At 37.0% G+C, this 11,935-nt stretch overlaps 1 protein-coding gene across 2 annotated transcripts in view; it reads right to left on the bottom strand.

The window, feature by feature from the left end:
• Positions 1-4,406: 4,406 nt before the first annotated feature.
• The window catches only part of LOC142341165 (epithelial sodium channel subunit beta-like), a 49,425-nt gene continuing 41,896 nt past the window's right edge, over positions 4,407-11,935 (bottom strand). For both annotated transcript variants that reach the window (XM_075392066.1, XM_075392067.1), the window contains exons 3-6: positions 9,882-10,172; positions 8,817-9,033; positions 5,813-5,997; positions 4,407-5,015 (exon numbers count right to left, since the gene is read on the bottom strand). In XM_075392066.1, the coding sequence (XP_075248181.1) occupies positions 4,576-5,015; positions 5,813-5,997; positions 8,817-9,033; positions 9,882-10,172 (1,133 nt within the window). In that variant the 3' untranslated portion in view covers positions 4,407-4,575. The remainder of the gene's footprint in view (positions 5,016-5,812; positions 5,998-8,816; positions 9,034-9,881; positions 10,173-11,935) is intronic.

The following is an 11,935-nucleotide window of genomic DNA, read 5'->3' as shown; positions in this document are numbered from 1 at the left end:
GAATATGCTCGATGTTAAAATCAAATGGTAACAAACGATCAATCCATCGTGTTAATCTACTGTTGTAGGATTTATTAGAACGGTGTGATTTTAGTACTGAAAGGAGTGCTCTGTGGTCTGTTAAAACTGTGAAAGTTTTCCCAAATAGATAATATTTAAAATATTCAATGGCCCACACCACCCCAAGTAATTCGAGTTCATTTATACTATAGCGTTCTTCATTGCTATTAAGAAAACGAGATGCAAAAGCTACTGTTTTCCACCCTTCACAATCTAATTGTTCAAGCGCAGCGCCTAAACCTTGGCGAGATGCATCGCATTTGATTCGCGTTTCCAGTGTTGGATTAAAATGAGTGTTTTCCGTAGCATTTGCAATAACAGTTTTGATGTGTTCAAAATGTAATTGATGAGTTTCATTCAAAATAAATTTTTCGTTTTTCTTTAATAATGGCCGAAGAGGATGGCATATTTTGGCAAGATTGGGTATAAATTTGCTTAAATGATGAACACTACCTAGGAATGACCGTAATTGTTTCAATGTTTTTGGAGCTTTGATTTCCGCAATTGCCGCTGTTTTAGATTCTATAGGTTTAACACCACTTTGTGAGAATGTGAAACCAAGCCAATTTATTTGATGTTTTGCGAAATGACATTTGCTTAAACTAATTCGAAGGTTATCTGATTCGAGTTTTTGGAGGCAGTTGTACACGTACTTGAGGTGCAATTCCTTGGTGCCTTTGCTAACTACAATTATGTCATCCAGAAAACAGTATGTGTTAGTCAGCCCAACCAATGTGTAATCCATTGCCTTTTGAAACTCGGCCGGCATATCCGCAAGGCCATAAAATCCCGTTTTAAAACGATATGTACCAGTTGCATCGCCGCAAATGATATTAAAATTACAATGACGTGCGGTATCCGGATGCAGTTTTAATTGACTATAGGCATATTTTAGATCAATCGTTGAAAAGTAGACATTATCTCCTAGGTTTGAATTATTAATATGTTGTGAGATTGAATCGATAAGACTATCTATATTTGGCATTTGGTACTTGTTTTTGTGGATCGCTTTATTTAATATTTTCGAATCAAGAGCTAACTTTACAGATTTGTCCTTTTTGACCGTAATTATAATGGGAGAAATGTAGTTTTTATCCGAACATTCTTGTAGTTTTTCGATGTGTCCTTGTTCAGAAAGTTTCTTTAGCTCAGCAGATACTTTGTCTAGTAAGTTTATAGGGACATGACGGCCCTTTTGGTGGGATGGAGTATAATGTTTGTGGAATTTTGAACGAACTGTATGTACTTTGGACTTACCAATTCTGGAGATTAGATCGGGATAATCAATAGCAATCTGTTTTTTATTGGGCAATATTCTTGATCTACCTGATTGATTGTTACATGGTTACTTGATTGATGTATTGAGAGTCCAAGAGCTGGAAACAAATCTCTACCCAATAGAGAACGATGTCCGTCTGCCACTACTTGAATTTCCATTGGATTTGCGTACCAATTGCTGCTTTGAATTGAAGTTTGAAGAATGCCCATCGTATGAATAGGTTCGTTTGAAAATGTTTTCAATTGTTTAGGATTCGCTTCGCGTATCCACTTCGAATTTGGTTCATGGGAAATGATGGAGTTTGCCAAGGATTCGTTTATTATTGTGCATACGCTGCCCGAATCCACCAAAACATTTGTTGATGTTTTACCGAAAATTACGGGAAGATTGATTGCATCCACTGAAGTTGTGGAATCTGTTGAAGATACTGCTGCTACACAATTATCTTCATCTGAAGAATAGTTTGACTCCAAATCAGGATCAAAATTAGCCGAAATTTGATTGACATCTTCAGTTTGATCGTCTTTTTCTACGTTATTGACCCGCGGTTTAGGTTTTGGGTAGGAATTGTGATCTTTAGGTTTGCGGCAAACTTTTGCGAAGTGGTTTTCAATACCACACTTATTGCATCTTTTTCCCCGAGCGGGACATTTATTTCGGTGGTCAGAGGTCCAATTAGATCCACAGAAATGACAGGTTGTTGGCTTTTTCCGTGCTGTTGTATTCATATTGGAGAAAGGGGTAGCACTGGCGATGCGCGTCCGTTGTACTTGGTTAACAGTTGAATGTGACTCGGTTTTACCTGCAATCATTTTTAGTTGATTGAGCGTACCCATCTCGATATTAATCGCTATTGCCAATGCTTTTTCCGGGTCTACTGTTTCTTTAAGGAGCTCCTTTTGAATGTCTTCATTTTGCATGTTCGCGATAAAGACATCCCGGATGATCGTGTCTCCTTTATCTCCAAGGTCACAGTTTTCCGAAAGTTCTTTGAGATGTTCATAGAACTTCTCAATAGGTTCTCCCTTTTGCTGTTTTCGGGTGAGGAAGAGGTATCTATCGAAGGTTATATTGTGGATCCGAATGAAGGTTGTATTGAGAATATCCCAAAGATCCTTCGTTGAAATTGTTTCAAGATTGACGGTCGAATTCTTTGAGTTGAATACACGCCGACCTTCCATGCCTAAGCTCAAGTACATCAAAGAGGATGCTTTCCGATCACATAACTCCCACGGTTTATCACCGCAAAGTATGCCAACTGCTGTAACACGTTGACATTGATTCTTCCACGCTGTTTTTGCTTGTTCATTGCGGGTACGTCGGTCTCGCTCTGATTGTGCCGTCGGGTTGTCAACTGCATCTTCATATGCTGGTTCAGGAGGTAAGAGGACATGGTCTGGAGGGTCCAATAAGAGGAGGTCCACTTCAATTCCTTCTCGGGCGAGAATTGCGAGTTTCAATTGTATTCTCCAAAACTCCCAACGAATTGGGGGTTCTAGTGTTGCCTTTTCCCAAAAGGGTTGAATTCCAAGTGGGGATTTGCCGCTGTCCTTTGTCGCTGACTGCGCCATGTTATACTTAATCGTATTGAATACTTTAGGATTCGCGTTGCGAATACTTGTTTCAAGATTATGATAGGAATTGCTAGGCGAATACACAACTGCTTGTGTATTACAAATTCTGATTATTGGAAACGCGGTGCGAATCCGTTGCTAAGTTTAGCTTGAGATTATGAAGAGCGTTTGCAGAGTAACTTGAATTCAGATTGACTAAATGAAATTATGATTACTTATGATAAACTAGTATGAACAAAATATGAAATAATTTAGTAGACTAACGGGAATATTAATATAGGTGAATAAATAGAAGTCATAACTTTTAGTTATAAAACACATGATATAATTATAGATATAGAGGATAAATAATTTAGTACACAGAGGTTTCGATATATAATAGGTATCCATACGTATCACAGCTTTATATAATCAAATTAAAAAAAATTATTGCTTTTGGTGTGAAATAAATGCCAAAAACTAATTTTAAAGTTAAAGCAGATTAAAAATCGAGAATTTGCGCAACTTATTGTGTACTGAAAAAAAAACAAACTTGCTCCTAGATTTTCTTTGAGTTGTGGGTCGGGATCATTAGCTTTGTCCCTTCTAAATGTCTGAATACATAATAGCAAAAGACTAGAATTGAATACAAATTATATTTAAGATTTAGATTTCACAATTAAACTATATTATTTCTCTTATAAATATTTGCTCAAATATTTGCATTCAAACTTTTTGTAAAATCATGAATTAAGTATTATTTTTTTTAAAAAAAAATGTACAGCATCTCACATTTGAACACATCTTATCATTATACTGCCAAAAACTGAAAATCCGTTTTGTTTAGAAAATAAGAAAATAAACGTAGCAGAAAATTGAAAATGATCGTTATTTTAATAACTTTTTGTTAAACTAAAATGTTTTCATCTCTACGGTTATTGCATCAACGTGGAGAAGAAAAGGCTTCACAAAACAGAGTAGGATTAAATGTGAAAGGAAGTGAAAACTCCATAATTGTTTCTCTTAGAATTGTTGCGTCATTAAATTAATTTACTCTGTTGAAATTACAACGTTTAAAAAAATGCTAAAATTTATTTAAATGAAAGTACGTCTTACAGTGTCAGTTTATTTAAATGTCAGTAAAATGCTACCGTTTTCAATTTCGATTTTAGAAATGGATCCTTCGGTCGTAAGTAATGGTAAGTTATGCAACTTGAAATCTCAAATAAAGTTGAATAAAAACAAAATCACAAGGGTTGTTATCGGCCTCCCGACGTTTATTAACAACTTGGCTTTGTCTCGGAGTTTGATAACTTCTTGTTGGTGCGAAACAACCCTAAGGTAACATTCAATAACATACAAAAAAGGAATCGTCTAAAATTATTGTTTTTTTCTGCACTTCCGAGAGCTGTTTTTTTTTCGAGACTGGGTTTGCCTTAGTTTGGAACTGTTTTCCCTCTTCAATTGCAAAAATTTTTTTTTTCGTTTCGTTACTGTGTATTAACAAACTAAAACTTGGTTTAGCACTAATAATTGGTTTGCATAGCCTAACCTATTAACATGGAAACAATCGATTACAGTTTAGGTACTCCCAAATGTGCGATTAAATTAACCATTCAGTATCATAATCAAACCGTGGGGGGGATGGAGTGTCACTGAGGTGTCAGGAAACAGTTTCAAAATTTAGTCAATACATGGGATGTCATCATCGGATTGCACTTTCTTGCCGACCTTGTTGCCAATTTTGTTCAAAATGTTTTTCACGAAACGGCAGAACAATTGAAGAAGCAACTCAAAAATTTCGTAAACAGAGAGCATGCTTCCTCCGAGAAGCAGTCCAAAAAGACCGCCCATAGCGCTGGTCGCTTTGGCGAAGTTGTACTTGGGCATAATTCGGGTTCTCCGAACCAGAAAGGACCCAATGCTAACCTGCAATTCCGCATAGTTTTGTCGCATGTCACAATGGTATTCTGAAATTGTCCCGTTTGATGGCACTCTGTTGCTAAGTTTGGTGATTTTCTTAAGAGATTTAGCAGCGTTGATCGAAGGAAATTTAGTCATGGTGTTCGTGGCGTGGTACTTGTTGAAGCTGCATTGAGGCCGACATGCTTGCATACAACTTTCTGTAAATGCAGAAAAAAAGGGAGTCTCTCAATATACCCCCCCCCCCCCCCCACACACACACACACACACGCACGCACACACACACACACAAACACACACACACACACGCACACACACACACACACACACACACACGCACACACACACACACACACACACACACACACACACACACACACACACACACACACACACACACACGCACACACACACACACACACACACGCACGCACACACACACACACACCCACACACACAAAAGTACAGCTGCCCAATGGTTTATTCGCGGTAAGGGCGGTATACATTATATAACAATTAAACTACTAAGATGAGGTGGGGGGGGGGGGGGGTGGGTTATAGTGGTACGGTGCTAGGAAAATTGGCCGACAGGGCGTTTAGCCGACAAGGAAAAAATGAGAAATTTAGCCGACAGTTTTTTCATAATTGGTAATAAAAGTCCATAATTGGTCCATAAATCAGTAGTTCGGTTGTGATAGATTCATATCAAGTCCCACGCGCCGCTGAGGCATGGCCATGGCCCGCGAGGCATCGCCAGATGCGGTTAAATACGGTCCGATCATGGATAGACCTTCGTTACACTAGTTCATGAAAAAACTGCTGTATATTTGTCCGCTTACGAAATAGTGTTTCAAATTGGCCAATCACATCTTTAGAATAAGTTTTATTGCTCATTTTACTTAAATTGTCGGTTAAATTTCTCAAATTTTGGTTGTCGGCTAAACGCCCTGTCGGCCAATACGGCGGCCACCTAGTGGTACCAACCAAATTATCATACCCATGGCATTGGCTTGGTGGAATGGACACATGACCATAGTGACCCCGTCACAAGGGACAGTGATATTTTTGGGCATGAAATAAACACCCACACTGTTACAGCCACAAGTCTCTAGTTCCTTGTCAGCAAAACACTCACTCACACAAGTCATATGAGTATAGCCATCGTCGTGGTATTTGAGTATGCTGAAATAGAACAAATTGAAAATCTAATTGAAACTTAAAGCTAATTTGGCCAAAAATTCAAAATGTTACGAAATTTGACAGAAAAAAGTACAAGACATGACCGGATTATAAATTCCTTGTAAAATTCGATTCCATATAATTTTTGCCACTTTATTTACGACTAAGTGCCGATCAAATTCCCTTCATCTCTTGCATTTTCTCCTTAATCATTTTTTGACCACGGTAAATCTATTTGAGATAAACTTAATTAACCAATTGAAAATCTGTTGTTTTTGTTGCAACCCTCGACATCTGGTTGCAAACTTTATGTTAGATTTTATGAGGTCAAACTCCGCGCACAAGTATTTTTTAATCAGTACTTGTTTTATAGGTATGGTTTTTGTCCGCTTCAGAGTTTCCAAATACCAAAGAAAGGGAAAGTTTTCTAAAGTGCTGCCACCCAGAACTTTTTATTGCAGGAAAATTGAAAAACAACTTAATTTGTTCATGCTTTTAAAAACTTTTACGAAGAGTCAAAACGATCAATGCAGTATTTACGCTACAGTTGTGCACCTCATTCAACTCCAGAGTAAAACGTTTGCTTAACAGATCCCTTGTCGGCCTCGGATGTTAATCTTGCAAGATCTTGCATGATTAACAACCAACACTTGCAAGATTACTGCAAGATTAACATCCAAAAACCAGTCGAAAGAAGCCAAAAGAACGTCTAAATCGAAAAAAAAACGTTTAGAAAACGCTAACTAAAAGCCCTTGAGACTCCATAAAAGCGCAAGAGAGCCTAGAAACCTATCTTATGGAGCCTATAAACCTATCCTATCCAAAATCGAAAATCTCTAAAATTTTGAATATAGAAAAAAATTAAAAGAGCAAGAACAGCAATAAAAAAGTATCAGAATTATCAGTCTTGGGCATCTAGTCTTTGCTCTTACTCAACTTGCTATTTAAAGTTGAATTTGTGTTATTGGAAATTTATTTATATTTCAATGTGATATTTAAGCTTACTCCTGCATCCAATTAAACAGGCTAATAAAAAGAAGAAAAAATGGCAATCGAAATAACCATTAGCCATAAACATTGCAACTAAGAACAATTGAAACAGAGTTTTGTCACTTGAAGCATTGAAATTTCTTTTGTTGACAGATTGAAATTCGGCAGTTAATACTGCAACAAGGTCAAATAGTACATAAAAACTCTGGAGTTCTTTTGCATCTTTGGTCATTGGTGACAGATATTATTATTTGCTCTCGAACGAATTTCGAAGCAACTATTGTAAACGTGCGCCTTTTTCGCAAAAATTTTATTTGACCCTTACCGCGCCTTTGACCCAGAACATCTTTGACTTGTCAATTGACTTTTTTATGCTGATTTATTCATTTTTTAGTGATCTAATTTGCACTCATTCCAAAGTGAAGTTTATTGCTTGATTGAAAGTGATTGTACAACTGGACACCACAAGAACCTGCTTTCCGAGTGGTTAAAACATGTGTTGAGACCTTGAACGTTGGGGTTCGAGTCCCTCCTTAGTCGCAAACCTTTGCATTCAAAAAAAATATTTAGGCTTCAGCATCTGAATGACTTTACCCCGTCTATCGTCTGAGAGCAGTTTATCCGACGCTGGTAGTTTTATGAAAGATAATTGGTTGTGTGATAAAAAAGATATCTGACTGATCTAAATTTAACTTATATTTTTTTTGTTGATGTCAGAAAATCAAGGTCGACAAAGATTTTTTCCTATAAAATTATGCAGTTGTTGATGGTCAACTTTTTGTATATGACTGCTATCAAAATTTTAGCACTGAACCTGTTCAAGCCTTTACAAAGATTATTAATCGTGGCACTATTAAACAATACTAGGCCCGTAAGAAACTTATGACTTTCCTTTCTGCAACAAATAGCTAAAGCTTGTTTTTGTTCGTCAACAATTCTTTAACTTAATGATGAGCGTGATTTTTTCTATTTGTTAATTCAGCATTATTGCGAAAAACTGGTCATGAAAGCTGAATATGATACAAAACACACAAAAACACAATGATACTAGTGTCTGTTGCTTCGGATGTTCAGAAAAATTGACCATCACGGAAACTGTCCTATAACAGTTACTATTGCTGGACAATTGACATGATTTTCAATTCAGTATCAATGAGCAGTTTTTTGTAGAACAGCTATATTAAAGGAATCAAAAAGACTGTAAACTGAGCTTATTAAACTACTGTTCTGGATACTCGTTAATAATGGGTCGGTCTCCGGCCTCATTTCAGTCCATTATAGAACCCAGGGTACGATTTCAACTAAAACTTCGAGGCAGAGAGGTTGGTTTGAAAGATTGAACAGACTTAACGAATTAAAATCTAATTTTTGCCCCAAACGTGATGTCCTAATTTAGGGCACCAAGTTTTTCGGCAATAAAATTAGACTTAATTAGAAATCTAACTTTTGACACCTGAATCAAATCACTATAAGTAATAGGCTGTTTCGCCATCGGAGACGGAGAAGTTTGGCTTAATTCAACTCCTATATAGTTCTACGTTTCCTTTCTCTAATCTGTAAGATTATGCTCTTAACTTTAATTTCAAATGAAATTCAACACTTTCGTACCCTTTGCTTCTCCAAAGAACAAAATCTTAGTACCTCTCAAGCCTCGTACCCAGCACTCGGGTGCAAGTACATTAGTTCACTTCGCACGCGGAAATGAACACCTGTCTACCTCAAGACTGTAAAACGAGTCTTTTTATGCCTTGTTCTTTGTAGTTCTCGCAAGATTTTGTAGCTAAAAATTAGTTTCTTTTTGGTGGTGTTGTTCAAAAGTTAATATTTCATACCCTTTTGCACCCTCCTGTATACAGTCGCTCCTTCCACTGTCATCATGGAACTCCTCCAGGGACAGAGATGCTCTGTATGAGTAACCAGGGGCGACATTGAAAGAGTAGGATTTGTCCCAAGTGCTCAAAATGGTTCTGGTGGGGTCATACAAGAACACTTGAAGCGCTAACCCTCCTGCGATGTGTAGAAATGGGATACCCTCTTCCGTTTCCAGATCTGTAATTACGATACATCTATATGAAACCAATCAAATTATTTTTATTGCAAGGATCAGCTTGGTTATCAAAATTTTGGTCACTCAGAAGAAAAGAAACAACAAATAATTCGGCATGGAGCACTTGAATTTTTTTAAGAGTTTAATTACTTCTGAGACATTGATTACTTCCCATTGATGTTGTATTTTGACTTTACATACAATTGACTTCACTCCGAATTATTAGTGAAGTCTATATGAAGGTGTGTCAGGACAATATACTCAATGCCAAAATATACAATTCCAAAATACCCAATACCAAAATACACACGGTCGAACACGTGGGGAAAGATTATTTGACTGTGATGTAGTCAAAGTCAAAGTCAAAAGTTTCGCAACTTTTTTTGTTTTGTAGTTTGCAGAAAACTGTTATTGACTTAAGCGAACAGAGCAACTAGCAAAGATTGGTTCTTGCTGTTTTCAGTTGAGCAACTAAGCTGGTCAAGTCTGAATCAGACTCAAAATAAAATCTTCTGAAATCTTTCAACGAACATTTTGGTTCTAACTTTACTTTCTTCAACAAAACAACCGAAAAAATTTTGAAAGCAAAAAAAGAAGGCTGTTCTACTCAAAAAGACAATTGAGCTCGTATTAAAATAGGGTTTTTAGCTAAATGTAATTAAACTCAACTTAACCCTTAATCGGAACTAAAATTTTTCCATTAATCCGAGGCCATAGCGAAGCTAATAACTGCTTTTTAAGCTCATTGCTCCCTTTTTTGCCCTCTATTTAAACTCATGATTTATTTGAGCGGAATGATTAAAATTAACATATGTTTTACTTTAGTACTAGAAATTAGAAGCGATTATACCAAAAATCATAGTCAATTTGTCGTCAGGAATTTGGACGCGTCGTTCATGCGGCGTGAACTCCCAACAGAGAACATTCAAAGTCCAAACTTGCTTCCATGATCCCAGATCGAGACAGTCCTGTCCCTTCCACTGGCAAAACTTTACCAGGGACTGGAGAGTTGCCGCCATTCCGGAGTTGAACAAGAAGTATTCCTGCCACTTGACTTCATTGTCGCGGTCCGCATCTGTGAGAACCATGTTGACGTAGCTACTCAGAGTCGCTTCTAAGGAGGGCTTGTAACCCAGGAAATCTAAACCACGCAATCAACAATAAAAATTTCCCTTTAGAGGTATCATTTTGGCAATCTTAATTGGTGCCCAGGTCGAGGTGGCCAGACCGAAGTGACCCCTGATCAGACGATCTTCGAGCGCACACTTTTTCCCGGCGCGCTCACTTGCATGGTGTGGAAAAGGCTTCCAGCGCACTTTAGTCTGGACTATGGTCTGGAACTTGTCTGATCAGAGGTCACTTTGGTCTGGGACGTTCTGATCAGCGACAATTTGGAGCGCCCACTTGTCTGATCAGGAGAGGTTTTCGAGCGCACTTTAGTCTGATCAGACGATGTTTCGAACGCACTTTATTCTGATCAGAGGACGTTTCGAACGCACGATAGTCTGATCAGAGCGAGGCTTCAAACACACTTTAGTCTGATCAGAGGACGTTTCGAACGCACGATAGTCTGATCAGAGCGAGGTTTTAAACGCACTTTAGTTTGATCAGAGGACGTTTCGAACGCACTTTTGCCTGATCAGAGGACGTTTCGAACGCACTATAGTGTGATCAGAGGCCGCGTCTAGAGCTAAAATAGGTAAAATAGGTTAAATACTGTCGGAAAAACAACAGTTGAACTAACGAACAATTTTTTGAGATTTTCCAGTATGTCTTGGGTGTGTGTGAGAGTATGAGAGAGAGAGAGAGGGTTTAAAAATTAAATATATTTTCTGATTTAATCAAAATATTGCGAAACTTTACAATACCACAAGATATTTATTTTTAAATGATTCTAAAATACCTTACAAAAATAATTAGATCTTGAAAGACTGAGTACCTCTTATAAGATCTTTTAGCGATCTTATGACATCTTTTCAGTTTTTTAAAATCTGTCAAACTGTGAAAAATATTCTTCTAAAATTGTAGGGATTCACTGAATTCGTTGCCAAGTCTTGTTTGGATAAACATTTGGTCGATTTGTTAAACACTTTGACTTCTTTAATTTAAAAAATGGCGTCAAAGTTCATTTTTGATACATTTCTCTAACTTGTATAAGCAATTTTTAACATCTGTTTGACTCTCAGTCATCAATTCAACTGCCAGTCAGGTCAGAATTTTTCAAGTTTGTTTTTTGGATTGGATTTCACAACTTGTCCGGCTTTGTTTCTTTCAGATCGGGTCGCACTTTTTTGACATTATGACGCCAATCCGACCCCAAATTGAAGCAGTGATTTTATTCACTTTGATCTAGTAAAAGCACTGAGCGAAAAGTAATTAAATTTTCGAAGCGTCGTTTTTTTGTCATAGAATTTGAGCACTGAATAAATTTATATTTTTGAAGGGAATTTTGTAACGTGCAGCTTCGGGTTATGCTCTTTTTCTCTTGAAATTTTTTTGCTAAAGCCCCAGAGTTTGAATTAACCGTTCTAAGAGTGCCTAAGTGTTTTTGTAAATGAACCAAACATTGCGTAACTAATTATTTTTTTTAATTTTGCACAAACTTAAAAGAAACTTACAAAAATTTGAATTCTTTTGAACTAAACCGATGTTCATTTTGTTGGCCTTGAAATTAGTCTCATTTGTGCCAGGTTCTGTAGAAAGCCCAAACATGAGGCAGTAATCTACATAATGTCTTTATTTATAATCTATTTACGTAGTCTATAAAATTTTACTGTTTTTTGGTTTACCTATGATCATTTTGTTTGATAATTTAGAACTTAGCTTTATAGGTGGTGGACGATTGGTCTTTTAAGAGCAAAAAATCGAACGAATTTTTATTTTCATTTGACAGGTAACTTTTTT

The sequence above is a fragment of the Convolutriloba macropyga genome, chromosome 6, assembly GCF_964194025.1.
Source record: "Convolutriloba macropyga chromosome 6, txConMacr16.3, whole genome shotgun sequence".
NCBI classification, from domain to species: domain Eukaryota; kingdom Metazoa; phylum Xenacoelomorpha; order Acoela; family Convolutidae; genus Convolutriloba; species Convolutriloba macropyga.
The sequence above is the reverse complement of the archived record's forward strand: the minus strand, read 5'-3'. Positions and strand labels throughout refer to the sequence as shown.